This window comes from Balaenoptera borealis (assembly GCF_965194805.1).
Source record: "Balaenoptera borealis genome assembly, chromosome: X".
In the NCBI taxonomy this organism is placed as follows: Eukaryota; Metazoa; Chordata; class Mammalia; order Artiodactyla; family Balaenopteridae; genus Balaenoptera; species Balaenoptera borealis.
In genome coordinates this window covers 15,511,626-15,530,148 of record NC_138881.1, presented here as the reverse complement: position 1 = coordinate 15,530,148, position 18,523 = coordinate 15,511,626, and the positions used below count along the sequence as shown (strand labels likewise).

The 18,523-nt window shown below is 39.0% G+C and overlaps 1 protein-coding gene across 1 annotated transcript in view; it reads left to right on the top strand.

Moving 5' to 3' along the window:
* Positions 1-18,523, top strand: part of LOC309619856 (sex comb on midleg-like protein 2) — an 89,410-nt gene that overhangs the window by 26,465 nt on the left and 44,422 nt on the right. Inside the window, exons 6-7 of the mRNA XM_082375704.1 lie at positions 48-136; positions 11,966-12,209. Of these exons, the coding sequence (XP_082231830.1) occupies positions 48-136; positions 11,966-12,209 (333 nt within the window). The remainder of the gene's footprint in view (positions 1-47; positions 137-11,965; positions 12,210-18,523) is intronic.

The window sequence follows — 18,523 nt, the reverse complement described above, 5'->3', positions numbered from 1 at the left end:
ACAGGGAGGCTTTTAAAAAATGATTTCTGCTTTATTTTATAAAATAGGGTACCAGATGAACACAACATCTTGGCCAATGTTCCTCTTGCGAATACTGAGTGTATCTGAAATGGCACCTGCAACATTCTTTAAGAAGGTGAGAAAGATGTTATGAAAAGCTTCCATCAACTGGGCTGTGGTTTTATTGTTTCAGTGGGTGCTTAAATGCTTTGTCTTCTCTGACATGGAAAGCAAAAATGCTTTTTAAATTACTTGATTGGCAAGTGTATTAGTCTGCTCGGGCTGCTGTAGCAAAATACCACAGACTGGGTGGCTTAAATAACTGAAATTTATTTTTTCACATTTCTGGAGGCAAGAAGTCAAAGATCAAAGTGTCATCAGGGTTGGTTTCTGGTGAGGCCTCTCTTCTCAGCTTATAGTTTTTTCGCTCCGTCCTCACATGGCCTCTTCTCTGTGCATGCGTGGAAGAGAGGGATCTCTGGTTTCCCTTTCTCTAGAAAAGACACTAGTCCTATGGGCTTAGGGCCCCACTGTTAGGACCTCACTTAACCTTTATTACCTCCTTAAATGTGCTGTTTCTAAATATAGTCACATTGGGAGTTAGGGCTTCAAATTATGAATTTTGGGAAGATGTAACTCAGTCCATAACAGTGGCTTGAACAGAAATTTATTTTCTCACAGCTCTGGAGCCTAGAAGTTGAGATCAAGGTGTCAGCAGGCTTGGTTTCTTTTGAGGCCCCTCTCCTTGGTTTATAGATAGTTGTCTTCTCCTCTTTGGGAGGAAAAGATACGTGAGCTACGTATCTGCATCCTAATTTCCTCCTCTTATGAGGACATTGGTCATTTGGATTAGGGCCCACCATAATGGCCTTATTTTAACTTAGTTATCTCTTTAAAGACCCTATCTCCAAATACAATCACATTCTGAGGTACTGGGGTTAGGACTTAAACATATGAATTTTGGTTGGGTGGGGGGTGAGACAGAGAGACACAATTCAGCCCGTAACAGCAAGTCATAAAAAAGGCTCAGTTTTAATCATCCAGTAGTCAAAATGAATTAGTACCTTCTTTCTTGACCTCAGATACAAAAAGGGGTACTCTACTGGAAGCAAATGTTTGTTATTATTTTATATGTACCTTCAGAAGTGAAGCTTCACCTCAGTTTGCTATATTAGTCGTCTCTTTGATATTGGAGAAAATGATGGGACAAAAAAACCACTTGAAAGTTACTTGGAGAGATTTGGTTGCAGAAGTAAAAGAATGTTATAAACAGTCATCAGAAAGAATTTGTTATAAGGAAATACTTGTTATATAACAAAGAGGGAAAATTCCAAAAATAGTTTATGCTCTTGAGAAAATGTTGAAAGAGTACACTGTGTTAAGAAACAATGAATGAAAGCCAAGTTTTAGTTAAATTACGGGTCAAAATATTTCTTACTCTCTGTCCTCATTGTTTTCTCAGTCACTTAAATTTTATTACAACCATTCATATCAGGAATGGTAAACATTGATTGTAGGTTTTAAAAACTTTTCAGGAAGATTAAAGATATAAAGATGTGCAGTGTCAGTTGACATGATTCCTGCATTGCAAAGAAAAAATCTTTGAGTATAAGCTTTGAGCAGCATGAATGCTGTAAGTGGGCTTGCCCTACCAGCAAGGGGCACAGGTGAATGCAATCCCTTTGGGCATTGTGTAAAGCATATGTGAGGATAGCTAACAACAAAAGAGATGTTTAGTAGTAGTCTTTATTAAATACTTATTAGCTTAGGCTGTGGCTTTAGAAAAGCCACTGGATCTATTTTCCTTATTAAGTTGCTTTACCAGCTAGTCACATGCCGCATGTCACATTATGTTTTTCATTTTAAAAATTATAAAAGTAATTCATCTTTGTGTGGGGGGAAAAAATCAAACTATATACTTAAGTGAAAAATGAGTGTCCATTTATCCCGTTCCTCCATTCTACTGTTCTCTCCAAAATGTTCTTCTTGACCTTTATCTGTGCATTCACAAACATATATGGGCTTTTATTTCTTAAACATAAATTGGAATATATTTTGTGATTTAGTTTTTCCCCTAAAATATGGATTTTTTGAAATTTCCATTTTGTTTCATATATATTTTAGGTTGTATTGTACTCTTCTGTGGTATGGATTACCGTAAGTGATTTAACCTCTCCCTAAGGATTGATGTTTAGGTTGTCTCCATATTCTTGTTTAAATCATCTACAGTGGACATTCTTATAGAATGTTCTATAGTTCATATAGAACTTTTTACGTAAGTGTGAATGCCTACATTCTTAGAAGTAGAATTCCTGGTTCAAAGGGAATGTATGCTTTAAGTGTTGAAATATACTGTTAAATTGCACCTTAAAAGGGTGTTCCAAACTATGCTCCAGTATAAGTGTATAGATATATTCGTATTCCCACACCTTTACTAGCAATGAATATTATCTATCTTTTAAAATTTTGTGAATCTTTTTTTGGAGGTGGGAATGGTAATGGTATCCCATTGTAGTTTGCATTGAAGCGATTACCAGTGAAATTGAACTTTTAAAATGTGTTTAATGGCCTTTTATTTTTCTGTGAATCGCCTGATTATAGCCTTTGCCTTTTTTCTACTGGATTTCTTTTCTTACTCTTACTGATTTGTGGGGTGCTCTTTTCAGCCAAGCTTGGAACTTGGCCAGGATCCATCTTAAATCCTCACTCCTCCTTCACCCTGGCCTCTGGATAGCCAATTAATTAGGAAGGCCCACCTACTTAGCTTGCTAATTATTTCTTTGTTGTGTCTCTTCTTTCTAACTTTAATACCACTGCCCCTTGTGCAGGCTTTCCTCTTGCCTAGACTGTTCAACTAGCCTTATAACTGCCTATAATTGTCACCCTTAAACACAACTGCTAGAAATATCTGATACAGAAGCCATATCACATCATTCCATACTTAAAACGCCTTTGAAGTTCCCATTTGCATTCAGGATGAAGTATAAGTTTGTTAATATGGCCCTTAAGGTGCTCTGTGATCTGGTTTACAGTTGCCACTTCTTGCTTTGGATTTTATGTTCTAAATTGCTTATAATAGCCTGTCCATACCATATTTCTTTTTTTAGGCTGGTTATCTCTGGTTAATCCCTATTTTTATTTTAAGATTCATCTCAGGCATTAAATCCTCCAGGATACCTTCCCTATTTTTGCCTCTGTATTCTTATACTTCTGTAGCACCTTGTGCATGTCAGTCTTTTTTAAAAATGAATTTATTTATTTATTTATTTTTGGCTGCGTTGGGTCTTCATTGCTGCACGCGGGCCTTTCTCTAGTTGCGTCGAGTGGAGGCTACTCTTCATTGCGGTCTGCGGGCTTCTCATGGCGGTGGCTTCTCTTGTTGCGGAGCATGGGCTCTAGGCGCGCGGGCTTCAGTAGTTGTGGCTCGCGGGCTCTAGAGCGCAGGCTCAGTAGTTGCGGCACATGGGCTTAGTTGCTCCGCAGCATGTGGAGTCTTCCCGGACCAGGGCTCGAACCTGTGTCCCCTGCATTGGCAGGCGGATTCTTAACCACTGCGCCACCAGGGAAGTCCCCCATATGTCAGTCTTTGTGGTTATTGGATTATATTATTATTTTCACTGTCTCTTGGTTCCTAGACTGTGAGTTCCTTTTGAAACATGGCTTTGTATTTGCAGTGCCTATCATAGATCCTGGTACGTACTTGTTTGTTCGATGAATAAAGAAAGGATGGGGGAGTACAGGAAGATGAATACATAGAGAGGGAGAAGATAGGTTTAGTTTTCGACATGTTGAAGTGCCTCTGGGAAGTTTGAGGAGGAATGACTACCACCAGACATTAGACATAAAGTATTTAGAAATTAGCAATAAGGTTTGGCTTGGGTACGTGGATTTGGGAGTTTTTAGCTTAAACGGTAGGGATGGAAGCCTTGAGCATGAATGAGCTAGTCCAAAGAGAATATATAGAAGGAAAAGAGAAGAGTGTCAAGTTTAGAACCTTGAGAAATACCTACTCACCTTTATGATGTATAAGTACCCATATCAGGTACTTAGTAGAGGTCAGTTAAAAGGAAAGCTGATTCTTGACTATTTGGTAGATAGGAAATTCATCAGTTACATTAGCAAGAACTGAAGACCAGCTGAAAAGTGTCCTCAGATAGAGTTAAATTTGTAATTGTGGGGCAGAATATTGATAGAGTTCATTCCTGATGGCCTCGATTTACTCTGAAATAGGAAACTGACAGAGGCTGGAGGGAAGGATTCATACATAGATTGAAAGTCTACTATATTCCAACACCAAGGCAGAGAGCTTACTCTGTGGTTGGGGAGAAAGTCAGTTAACAAATAAAGTAATGAATGTATAATGAGGAAACATTATTGGTCTTAAGGCAAATGATAAAGGTTTGGAATAGCTGCCATGTGGGATGGGAGAGGGATCGACCTAGGGACATATGACAGTATTTTGGAGGGTTCACCTGAGGGTGAAGACTAAATATGTGTAGCACTACATGTAATAAGCATGTGGGACTTTTCTCCAGCAGTGCTTGGCAACTGAGTATAAATAGATAAAGTGGATGGTGATATTGAACTAAGGTTTGGAGGTAACAGAACAAGGGCAAGGGGATAAGTTGGTTTGGGGTGCTGAGAAGAAAGTGGTGATATGATGCTCTGTAACCTGGACGTGAACGGGTGTGATAGAATGTTAGAGTGTTTGGTCCTCTTCTCTTCTTTTTTTAAAAAAATTATTTATTTATTTATTTATTTGGCTGTGCCGGGTCCTAGCTGCAGCACGTGGGACCTTTGTTGCCACGTGCAGGATCTTCGTTACGGCATGCGGACTCTTAGTTGCAGCATGCATGTGGGATCTAGCTCCCTGACCAGGGATTGAACCTGGGCCCCGCACATTGGGAGTGCGGAGTCTGGACACCACCAGGGAAGTCCCCTCTTCTCTTCTTTATACAGTGGTTCTCAACAGGGGACGTTTTGGGTTATCACAACTGTGTGTGTATGTGGGTGCTACTTAAACCTAGTGAGTAAAGATCAGGGATGCTACTAAACATCCTACACTGCACAGAACAGCCCCTACAACAGAATGTTCTGGTCCCAAATAACAGTAGTGTCATGTTTGAGAAACTCTGATCTGTATTAATTCCTTGGTGATCTCATCTAATTCCTGGCTTTAAATACAGTTTATATGCAGATGACTTTCAAATTTATATTTCCGCTCCAGACCTTTTGCTCCCAACTCAGACTTGTATATCCAGCCTACCTACTCAGTATCCCTATTTGGATGTCTAATAGACATGTCAAACTGCTCCACCTGCAGCCTTTACCATATCAGGGAGTAGCAACTATCCTTCCATTTGCTTCTGCCAAAAACCTTGGTGATTATTTCTGTCACACACTACATCCAGTCCATATGGAAACCCTATTTGCTCTACCTTCAAAATATATTTGAAATCCAGCCACTTCTTGCCATCTCCGTTGCTATCAGGCTGGAACAAGCTGCCTTTATCTCTCACTTGGATTACTGTGGTAACCTCTTCATAGATCTCTTTATATTTATAACCTTACAGTCTGTAGTCAACACAGCAACCAGAGTATTCCATTTAAAACATAAGTGAGATTATATCACTCCTCTGCTCAAAACCACCCAGGGGGCTCCCTGTTTTACTCAGAGTAAAAGCCAGAGTTCTTACAGTGGCCTCCACAGCTCTGCATGATACGACCCCTCACTATCTCTCTGACCTCGTTTCCTACTGCCTTCCCACTTGCATACTGCATTTTAGCCACACTCTGCTTTCTTGTTCTTCGAATATTTCAGACACATCTCCTGTTTTAGGGCCTTGGCCCTGGCTGTTGGCTCTGCCTAGAACACTCTTCCTCTAGATAACTGCATGGTTAATAATCACCTCCTTCAGGCTTCTGTTCACATGTCACCTTCCAGCTGAGGCTTGTCCTGATTACCCTGTTTACAGTTGCACAACCCCTCCCCTACATTGCTCTCTGGATCTCCCTTTACTCTGCTCTTCTCTCTCTCTCTCTCTCTCTCTCTCTCTCTCTGTTTTTGCAAAGCACTTACCATTTATAACATAGAATATATTTTACTTATTATGTTCCTCATCTTTCTCTTTACTAGCATGTGAGGACTGCAAGGGTGGGATTTTTATTTTGCTAGTCAATATATATCAAGAACCTTCAGTAGTGTCTGGCATTTAGTAGGCACTCAGTAAATATTTGTAAATGAATAAATGAAGGTTAAAGGACTACAGTTCTTGATGAGGTCAAAGAAGTAATTGATTAAAAGTAAGGAAGTAGAAATTAAGGATAGGAGTTTGTGATCAGAGGTAGACTCTAGGAATATAGCTGTAAACAAAGCTATAAAAAACTCCAGGCTTTATGGAGCTTACCTTCTAGCTTGGTAAGTTTGTAGTAAACCATAATAAATACATGTGTATTATGTTTGATAGTTGTATATGCTAAGGAGAAGGGAGGGTGACATTTTAGATAGGTTGGCCAGGAAGGTCTTGCTGAGAAGTTGCCATTTGAGTGAAGATGTGGAGAAGGGGAGAGAATGAACCTTGAGACTACAAGGGTAAAAATATTCCAGGCAGAAGGGTAATGTAGGTAATGCTGAGACTGGCTTCAGTCAGTGGGATATGTGAAAAAGTAGCCTGTAAGGAGAACCATATTGTAGGTAAGCAAGGAGGGAGGTTAAAAGGCCATTCTTTGCTAGCCACCTTCTAGAACAGAATCATTTTCTTACAGTAAAAGAAAAGAGAATGATCCCTTGTTTATTTTAGCTATTGCTTTTGCAAATTATATCTTTGTGTTTAGGAAGTCATTCAAGAATGGATGATGACAAACTATATATTTTTTAATTAATTAATTAATTAATTTTTTGGGCTGCATTGGGTCTTTGTTGCTGTTCGTGGGCTTTCTTTAGTTGCGGCGAATGGGGGCTACTCTTTGTTGTGGTGCGCAGGCTTCTCACTGCGGTGGCTTCTCTTGTTGCAGAGCACGGGCTCTAGGCGCGTGGGCTCTAGAGCGCAGGCTTCTCACTGCGGTGGCTTCTCTTGTTGCAGAGCACGGGCTCTAGGCGCGTGGGCTCTAGAGCGCAGGCTCAGTAGTTGTGGCTCACCGGCTTGGTTGCTCCGCGGCATGTGGGATCTTCCCGGACCAGGGCTCGAACCTGTGTCCCCTGCATTGGCAGGCGGATTCTTAACCACTGCGCCACCAGGGAAGCCCACAAACTATAGTCTTTAAAAACATTTTAGGGCTCGAGCCCTGGTCCAGGAAGATCCCACATGCCGCTGAGCAGCTAAGCCCGTGAGCCACAACTACTGAGCCCGCATGCCTAGAGCCCGTGCTCTGCAACAAGAGAAGCCACCGGAATGAGAAGCCCGCGCGCCACAATGAAGAGTAGCCCCTGCCCGCCGCAACTAGAGAAAGACCGCGCAGAGCAACGAAGACCCAATGCAGCTCAAAATAAATAAATAAATAAATAAATTTATTTTAAAAAAAACAACACATTTTAAAGCAAGTTTGTATCATTACCTTTTGTGGACAGCAGAGGGAACCATTTTGCCAGTTATCTAAATCTGGAAGGAGGTTGTTTTGAGATAAAGCCCTTTCATTTACTGTGTTATTAAAACAGTAGTTCCTTTGATTTTTTTTAAAATAAAAATTTGTTTTCTTCTAGAGCTTTATTAATATTTACCTGTATGAATGAGATATCATCTCACACTGGTCAGAATGGCCATCATCAAAAAATTTAGAAACAATAAATGCTAGAGAGGGTGTGGAGAAAAGGGAACACTCTTGCAGTGTTAGTGGGAATGTAAATTGATACACCCACTATGGAGAACAGTATGGAGGTTCCTTAAAAAACTAAAAATAGAACTACCATATGACCCAGCAATCCCACTACTGGGGATATACCCTGAGAAAACCATAATTCAAAAAGAATCATGTACCAAAATGTTCATTGCAGCTCTATTTACAATAGCCAGGACATGGAAGCAACCTAAGTGTCCATCATCGGATGAATGGATAAAGAAGATGTGGCACATATATACAATGGAATATTACTCAGCCATAAAAAGAAATGAAATGGAGGTATTTGTAGTGAGGTGGATGGAGTTAGAGTCTGTCATACAGAGTGAAGTAAGTCAGAAAGAGAAAAACAAATACAGTATGCTAACACATATATATGGAATCTAAGGGGAAAAAAAAGGTCATGAAGAACCTAGTGGCAAGATGGGAATAAAGACACAGACCTACTAGAGAATGGTCTTGAGGATATGGGGAGGGGGAGGGGTAAGATGTGACAGGGTGAGAGAGTGTCATGGACATATATACACTACCAAATGTAAAATAGATAGCTAGTGGGAAGCAGCCGCATAGCACAGGGAGATCAGCTCGGTGCTTTGTGACCGCCTAGAGGGGTGGGATAGGGAGGGTGGGAGGGAGGGAGATGCAAGAGGGAAGAGATATGGGAACATATGTATATGTATAACTGATTCATTTTGTTATAAAGCAGAAACTAACACACCATTGTAAAGCAATTATACTCCAATAAAGATGTTTAAAAAAAAAATTTACCTGTATGGCTGTACTTATGTAAGAAAATTTGATAGAGTATTCATGAAATTTAGAAGAATTAATAAACAGCATGAAAATCTTTAGAGAATAAATTGCATTTTGTCTGTAATCATTTTCCGGTTTTTGTTACTTGCCAGCCAATAGTGACATTGATAACATACTGTCATATTGGGGTTTCTTTTTAGGTTATACATTTGAATCTTAAAATTAGTTCTGTTTCTCTTGTCATGACTGTCTTAAATCTGTTTTGTAGCAGAAAATGTATATTGCCATTTGATCTTAGTTCACTTTGCTATGGAAAGTCTTACTCTGTTCAATGACAGTGTAAGGCCCTGTGATCCTTATATGTGTCTTGAATGTTTTTTGCGTTCTGTGAATGTCTAGCACAAATATATCACCCTCCATGGTTATACTTTGTAAAATCTTCCCCCCGCTTCTTTCCCTATGTAGTAAGTGATAACGGACCTTTGGCCCTTTCATGAAGTGTCAGTATGTGACTCTGCTTCTTACTTACCAGCTATTTATCAAATACTTTGATCCTTGATCAGTCTAACTTTTGCCCTGCTGACTTTCAGGGTGGTTTTTAAGAATCATATTAAGAGTATGCAACTAAAAGGACTTTGAAGGCTAAGAATTAAGGAATTTTCAGATTGCAAGGCTAAAGGAAAGAGAAAGCACGGGACGTTGAGATGGGTTTAAAGGAGGCTTTTTTTTTTTTTAAACATCTTTATTGGAGTATAATTGCTTTACAGTAAAGGAGGCATTTTTAAAAGGAACCAATCTACCAGATAGGTTTTTTTAAAAAAATTCATTATTTATGGCTGTGTTGGGTCTTCCTTTCTGTGTGAGGGCTTTCTCTAGTGTGGCAAGTGGGGGCCACTCTTCATTGCGGTGCGTGGGCCTCTCACTATCGCGGCCTCTCCTGTTGCGGAGCACAGGCTCCAGACGCGCAGGCTCAGTAATTGTGGCTCACGGGCCTAGCTGCTCTGCGGCATGTGGGATCTTCCCGGATCAGGGCTCGAACCTGTGTCCCCTGCATTGGCAGGCAGGTTCTCAACCACTGCGCCACCAGGGAAGCCCCTACCAGATAGGTTTTTAAAATTATATCTTGGTGAAAGAGTTAGTTGAGAGCTCATTTACTGTTCTCCAGGTGATTCCTTGGTTCATTCATTTAAAAAATGCTTACTGTTGGATACTGTGCTGGAAATAACAATATGTAAAAGATGTGGTACTTGGTTTTAAGAATCCCTTTGTCTCATAGAGGAGTGAACACATTTTTTTTTTAACTTTTTGGCCGCACCCCACGGCATGTGGTATCTTAACTCCCCAACCAGGGATTGAACCCACGCCTCCTGCATTGGAAGGCAGAGTCTTAACCACTGGACCGCCGGGGAAGTCTCAGAGGAGTGAACACATTTTAACAGTAGTTTCACAGTTGAAGGCAAGATCACCTCTTTGGTGGGCCTTGGAGTGGGCATGCATTGGTCAGGGAAGCCTTAAAGAGACCAGGAGAATTGGGCTTTGAAGTGTGGATGAGTTGGAGTTGGCCCAGCAGATGATGGGGTGTAGGGTGTTCCACAAAGTTGGCTATTTAAGTTTAAAATCTAGCTCTGATACTTATGGTATAGTCTTAGGCCACTGTGCATCAGTTTTATCATCTGTAAAATGGGTATAATAATTGCACTGACTTCATAGGATTGTTGTGAGAATTAAATGAATATATGGAAAATATTTAAACTGTGCCTGGCATATACTAAACAATTGAAGGTTACCTTTTTTTATATATATATAATAAGCACTCCTTAAGGTTAACTTATTTATTTATTTACTTATAGCTGCGTTGGGTCTTCGTTGCTGGGCGTAAGCTTTCTCTAGTTGCGGTGAGCAGGGGCTACTCTTTGTTGCGGTGCACAGGCTTCTCACTGCGGTGGCTTCTCTTGTTGTGGCTCTCGGGTTCTAGAGCGCGGGCTTCAGTAGTTGTGGCGCGTGGGCTTAGTTGCTCCGTGGCATGTGGGATCTTCCCGGACCAGGGCTCGAACCCATGTCCCCTGCATTGGCAGGCGGATTCTTAACCACTGCACCACCAGGGAAGTCCCCTGAAGGTTTAACTTTCAATATCGTTATTCTAAAGATCTAGGCGGTAGAATTGGCAGGTTGTGGTCTTTGATTGTGTTAGGGGGAAAGGATGCATCTAGGGTAGTGGTTCTCATCCTTGGATCTGGGCAATTAAAACATGCCGTGAGCCCCACCTAGACTGATTTAATCAATAGCGCTGGCAGTGTGGCTCCAGGTGATTCTAATGTTCAGTCAGGCTGAGAACCACAGGTCTAGGACCATTTCCAGATTTCTGGCTTGGGTGATTGGATTGCTGATGGTGCCATTTACTAGGATAAAAAGCAAGTTGAAAAAAAAAAAAAAAGATGTTGCTTTTAACATAGCACTTGGGCTTTCTAAGAATCCTGTTAGCATTTGCATGCTTTAACTTTCTGTAACTAAGGAATACTTTTATTTTTATTTAAACATTTATTATTTGGCTGCGTCAGGTCTTAGTTGTGGCACGTGGGATCTTTCATTGTGGCATGCGGGCTCTTCCTTGTGGTGCGTGGGCTTGTCTCTAATTGTGGCACATGGGCTATAGAGCAGGACAAGCCCCGCGGCATGTGGGGTCTTAGTGCCCTGACCAGGGATCGAACCCACGTCCCTTGCATTGGAAGGTGGATTCTTAACCACTGGACCACCAGGGAAGTCCTTAAGGAATACTTTTAAATATTTGTTTCTGGATTGCATATCATAAATGACTCCAGACTTGTGTGACTTTCATGTTCTTGTATCTGCATTTTATACTTTGAGGTTTTTTTTAGATGTTATCTGCTGCTGTTCCTTCTCTTTGGACTTACTATCTTTCAAAATACCCTATAATTTATATATTTTTAGGTTTGTTTGACTCTCTCTTTTAAAATTTCTTGTTGTTGCTTCCTCCCCTTCATCCTATCTGGCTCCCCTACCCCTGCTACCACCACTACTAGAATATAAGCTCCACCGGAACAGGGATCTTGATATTTTTGTTCACTTATGAATGCTAAATTCCTGGTACATAGTATATAATACATACTTCTTGAGTGAATGAATGAATGAATTACTATCAGGCTGGTTTTGTTTTCTTCTAGGTTCTTGGCTCTGCTCCAGAGTAAGTGAGATATTGTAGAGCAGAGTTTCAGAGGAATCTGTGAGAACTGTTTCTTCCTGTATTTAATTGATAAACATGAAGCTTAATTTTTGGTTGCTAAAGGTTGTAAGAATACAATTGAGCAAATGCTTCTTAATACATTTTAACAATGAAAACTTTTTTTTAATGTTTTGGTAGGAACCACCAAAGCCACCTGTAAATACTTTTAAAGTGGGAATGAAACTTGAAGCTATAGACAAAAAGAACCCTTATCTGATCTGCCCTGCAACTATTGGAAATGTTAAAGGAGATGAAGTTTATATAACATTCGATGGCTGGAGTGGAACTTTTGATTATTGGTGCAAGTATTATTGTCGAGATATTTTCCCAGTTGGGTGGTGTCGCCTGACAGGAGATGTATTACAACCACCAGGAACTCATGGTAAGATAATAACTAATTAATACATGTTCTTTTATTTTATTGAAGTTAGATCTAACTGCTCTTGGCATTGAGGGTAGGATTTCATGTCCAACTGAGGAGCAGCAGGCAGAACAGCGAGGGTACTGTCCAGGTTGGAGAACTGGAGGTAAAAGTTTACAATTAGAATTTTTGAGGGCCAACACAACATCATGGTCTGAATTGACAGTCCACACTGGGGAATATGGACAAAGCTACAAGTCACACTTAGACTATTGAAGCCTTGCTGCTAGAAACATTTTGGGGTGCTCAGGTACCTTTATAGTTGATAGTCTATTTAAAATTACACATGGCATTCCATTGTTTGTATCTTGAAGATAGTTTTTTAAAGGTTGGGCATAACAAGTGTTATATACATGTTTTACATGATTTTGGTTGTTTTTTCAAGTTAAATTGATACTTTGATAGTGTTAAGTAAAATCTACATGTCCGTAAAAATTTTTGACTGTGGAAGCCATCATAGGTTAGTATGTTATTTCCGTCATGTGTTTATCAGTTGTAATGATGTGCTTCCCAAGTTGAATATAGTGTCATCTAGTCTAGATATTTTCTTTCAAAGAAAAGTCATCAAAATATTGAAGCTCCTTGGTTGACTTTTCCAAGGACATAGACATGCCTAACCTGGTCTTCTGTGATGGAATAACTGCTGAGGTTTAAGTGGAGTCTAAGCACAGAACCCAATCATTTGGCCTAAGTTAAATGTAAACTTATAAGTGGAATCAAATGTAAACATACTTAAAATTTACCCCACTAAATTTATTTATTTATACCAGAAAAAAAAAGATGGGTGTAGCAAATGAGTAGGTAGTGTGGTGGAGGAGGGCAGTGGCTAGGTATGAGCACATAGCCGTATTATTCTTGTAACTGCTATTAGAATCTTCTGTAATTTGGAACTTTAACACATCCCATTATACTACAATACTACCTACCATGATGATCTTTTTGTTAGGTACCTCTTTGGTTCCCTGCTGCCATAATTTTAGGAAAGAGATGTTAATGGTTGATTTTTGTAAAATTTAGTGTGATACAGATTTATGTGTGTATGATACTAAAATAAGGCATGGGAATTCCCTCGCGGTCCAGTGGTTAGGACTCCATCTTTCCACAGCAGGGGGCATGGGTTCAATCCCTGGTCGGGGAACTAAGATCCCACAAGCCCTGTGGTGCAGCCAATAAATAAATAAATAAAATAAGGCATAGTCTCTGCCCTCAAGAAGTTTACCTTCTAGTGGGAGAGGGATGAATGGAGGGATAGACTTTAAAAAAAAATACAATACAGAATTAGCAGTGTAAAACTAGAGATGTATGCTAGATATGAAGGTGCCCGAAAGACATCTGGTCTGTTTAGGCTGGCGGAAAGGTGGTTGGGTAAAGCTTCACAAAAAGACACACAATGTGAGTATTAAGAGAGGAGAAGGAGTTTGCCAGGCAGAATGGAAATAAAGGTAGGGTGGACACATCACAAAGGTGTGAAATTGCACAGTGTGTTCTGAAAACTGGTGAGTTCAGTTTGGGACATGGTAACTTTGGAATGTGTAGCCCAGAATGATATTGTCCTTCAGTATCTGGTCTCCCTATTTTTTTCCTTAATAACGCAGTTTGGCTGCCTAACATAAAGACTAGATTTCCAGCCTTTTTAGCAGTTAGTTATGGCTGTGAGACTTAAGTCCTTGTCAGTGGGATAAAAGTACAGGTAGTGTGTTACAGAGAAGTGAATGTACCATTCTCTCTTCCTTCTTCTTGCTTCTGTCCTGCTGCTAGGAATGTGGTTGTTTTGGATGGAGCTCTATCTTGGATTATGAAATGGGGACCGTATTCTAGGCATTTCGAAGTGGAAAGCAGAAAGGAGCCAGAGTCCCTGAGAACTTTGTGGAGCAGAATTTTTATACTAGCCTATTCCAGACTATTATTTGAGAGAAATAAATTTCTGTGTTATATAAACCACTGTTTTAGGCTTTTCTGTTACTGTTAGCTGAATTTAATCCTAACTGATTCAGGGTAATTTAGGACATCTAGGTAGACATGTCCATTGGATGGATGTACATGCAGGTATGAAGCCTAAAAGAGTTAGGTCTTGGTTGACAAAGCAGGTTTGAGAATCATCACGTTCATTCAAATAAATACGCTTTGTGTCGGGTGGGATTATAGGTGCTGGCGGGGGAGTTGGTGTGGAGGTGGGCAGCTTACACATCCTGTTGATAGCAGTGAGTGGTGGAAGTTTTGCGTGTGATTTTATTTATACATGTGTAACGGGTGGAGGTAGATGAGGATCAACCACAGAACCTTGTGGGTCAACATTTAAAACAATAATTCTCACACTGGAATCACCTGGGAGAGCTTGTTAAAAGGCTGATATCCTGATGCTCACGTCTAGGGCTTCTGAATCAGTAGGTCTGGAGTGGGGCTCAGGTGTTTCCATTGTACATGGTTTGAAGCCCAGACTTTGAGAAACACAAGAATAAGAGATGGGTAGATGATAGAATTCAATTTAGGACACTGAGAAAAAGTATATAAATGTAGGCAAAGCACTAGGTTGATTCCCCCAACAACAGGAGAGGAAAGATTTTAAGCAAATAAGTATTCAACACTATCAAATGCAACATAAAACTCAAGAGAGAGAGCTCATTAGTGGTCTTAAGTAAAAGCGTGGTTGCTAGACTTCCTTGAAAAAACAGATTTAGAAAGTTGAGGAGTAAATAGGAGATGCAAAGTGTTTTTAAAAATGTGACTTCAATACTTTCAGAAATATGCCTCCTCTGTCCTTTACCCCACTAGACAGTTCACCAGTTAATGTGAAATTTAGAACCTTTACCTCAATTTATGTTCCTTTACCCTCTACCATTTATAGTTGTCTTAAATATTTCCTCTATATTCATTGAGAGTGGCATTATACAGTGTGATAATTTTGGATTCAATCATAAAACATAATTTAGAAAACTCAAGAAGAGAAGGAAAATCTATTGTATTTATGCACAGTTTTGCCCTTTCAGTTGTTCGTTCTTCTTTCCTGATTTTCAAAGATTCCTTCTTTTATCATTTTTTTTTTTCTGTTTAGAGAACTTCTTTTAGTCATTCTTTTAGGGTATGTTGGCTGGCAACAAATTTTTAGTTTTTCTTCATCTAAGAATGTCTTTATTTCCCCTTCATTCTTGAAAGGTGGTTGCTGGATATAGAATTCCAGGTTGGCAGTTGTTTTCTTTCAGCACTTGAAAAATGTTGTGCAGCTTCCTTCTGGCTTCCATGGTTTCTGATGAGAAGTTTGCTTTTATTCAAATTGTTTTTCCCCTATAGGTTCCATTATGATTATGGGTCTGTTTTTCCTTGTAGTTCTTCTAGTGTTTACATTATGCTCTGTCTGTTTTCTGGCTCCATTATCAGGTGTGTACAAATTTGAATTCTCTCATAACTTTCTGGTCCATTGAACCTTCTGTAGTAATCCTCTTTATGTTTTTTGTTTGTTTTTTTTTTTAGCTTAAAGTCTGCTTTTATCTTGTATTAATGTAGCTATACCAGCTTTTTGTTATTGTTGTTATACCAACTTTTATTTGGTTGGTGTTCTTATTCTCTCTCTTTCTCTTTCTAATGTTCAGCCTTTATCTATCCTAATCTAAAGAGATGTATTTCTTGCAAATAGTCGGATTTTTATTTTTTTGCCAGTCAGCCAGTCTGACTGGAGCTTTTAATCTATTTATATTTATTGTAATCACAGATATATCGGGTTTTCAGTATGCCATCTTATTTTGTGCTTTTTATTTGTCTTGCCTTTTCTATGTTTTGTTTTCCTTTCTTACCCTTTTTTGGATTATTTATTCTTATTCCATTTGTTCCCCTCTTGTTTGGAAGTTATACACTATATTTTCCGTTCTTTTAATACTCTAGGAATTTTAACATGCTTTCTTCAAGGAAGTCTGAAATGAATATCTTTCTTCTGCACTAAGACAATAAAAGGAACTTAGAATACTCTACCTATTTACTCCCTTCAAATTCATGTTATTACTGTTGTATATTTTAATTATATATTTTTGTAATCTTATAAACTATTACTATTATTGTTTAAGTAATCAATATTTGTTGAGATTCACCAACATATTCAACATGTTCTTTGCTCTTTATTCCTCCTTAGTAGGAATCCTCCTTAATCCCTTTCATCTGGGATTAATTTTCTTCTGCCTGAGGTAGATCCTTGAGACTTTCCTTTAGTGAAGGTCTGCTAGTGGCATGCTTTCTCAGTTTATGTTCATCTGAATATGTCATTATTTCACCTCCTTCCTTGAAAGACATTTTTTCTGGGTGTAGAATTCTAAGTTGACAGCTGTTTTCTTTCAGCACATTGAAGGTATCATTATTTTGCCTTTTGATTTTCACTGCTGTTGACAGTTCAGCTGTCATTCTATTTTTCCTCTGACAGTAATGTCATTTTTTTCTCTAGCTACTTTAATATTTTCATGTCATCTTTGATGTTTTGCATTTTCACTCTTATAATTCTAGGTGTGGGTTTTGTTGAATCTTGGCAAAACCACACAGATACAAATGATAAGTTGTTTACTTTCATTGTGAAAATTTTTAAATGTTGGATATTATAATTTAACTGTTTTATCATTATTAAGGATTTCAAATGTCACAAGTAATTTGACATTGTGAAGCATTTTTTATGACTACTTTTTTTTCATTTTGTTTTTGTACTTCTAAAAAATTGAAGTACAGTTGATATACAATACTGTGTTAGTTTTGGGTGTACAGCAAAGTGATTCAGTTATATATATATATATTTTCAGATTGTTTTCCATTATAGGTTATTAAAAGATATTGAATATAGTTCCATGTGCTATACAATAAATCTTTGTTGCTTATCTGTTTTATGTATAATAGTTTGTATCTTTTAATCCTATACTCCTAATTTATCCCTCCCCCTTTTTCCCCTTTAGTAACCATGAGTTTTCTATGTCTGTGAGTCTGTTTCTGTTTTGTATATAGATGCATTTGTATTATTTTTTAGATTCCACATATAAGGGATAGCATACAATATTTGTCTTTCTCTGTCTGACTTACTTAGTATGATAATCTCTAGGTCCATCCATGTTGCTGCAAATGGCAGTATTTCATTCTTTTTAATGGCTGGGTAATATTCCACATATATATATATGCCACATCTTCTTAAGCCAGTTGTCTGTTGATGGGCACTTGGATTGTTTCCATGTCTTGGCTATTGTAAATAGTGCTGCTATGAACATTGGGGTGCGGGTATCTTTTCGAATTAGAGTTTTCATCTTTTCCGGATATATGCCCAGGAGTGGGATTGCTGGATCATATGGTAGCTCTGTTTTTAGTTTTGAAAGGAACCTCCATACTATTTTCCATAGTGGCTGCACTAATCTACATTCCCACCAACAGTGTAGGAGGGTTCCCTTTTCTCCACACCCTCTCCAGCATTTATTATTTGTAGACTTTTTTTTATAGATTTTAAAATTAATTAATTACTTAATTAAGTTTTGGCTGTGTTGGGTCTTCATTGCTGCTCACGGGCTTTCTCTAGTTGCAGCACGCGGGGGACTACTCTTCATTGCGGTGCATGGGCTTCAGTAGTTGTGGCACGTGGGCTCAGTAGTTGTGGCTCACAGGCTCTAGAGCACAGGCTCAGTAGTTGTGGCGCATGGGTTTAGTTGCTCCACAGCGTGTGGGAGCCTCCTGGACGTGGGAGCCTCCCAGACCAGGGATCGAACCCGTGTCCCCTGCATTGGCAGGCGGATTCTTAACCAACTGCGCCACCAGGGAAGTCCCTATAGACTGTTTGGTGATAGCCATTCTGACTGGTGTGAGACAATACCTCATTGTGGTTTTGACTTCCATTTCATTAATAATTAGCAGTGTTCAGCATCTTTTCGTATGCCTGTTGGCCATCTGTATGTCTTCTTTGGAGAAATGTCTATTTAAGTCTTCCGCCCATTTTTTGATTGGGTTGTTTGTTTTTTTGATGTTCAGTGTATGAGTTCTTTGTTTTGGATCTTAACCCCTTGTCGGTGGCATCATTTGCAAATATTTTCTCCCATTTTGTAGGTTGTCTTTTTGTTTTGTTGATGGTTACATTTGCTGTGCAAAAGCTTTTAAGTTTGATTAGGTCCCATTTGTTTATTTTTCTTTTATTTCTTTTGCTTTGCGAGACTGATCTGAGAAAATATTTCTACAATTAATGTCAGAGAATGTTTGCCCATGTTCTGTTCTAGGGGTTTTGTGGTGTCATGTCTTATATTTAGGTCTTTAAACCATTTTGAGTTTATTTT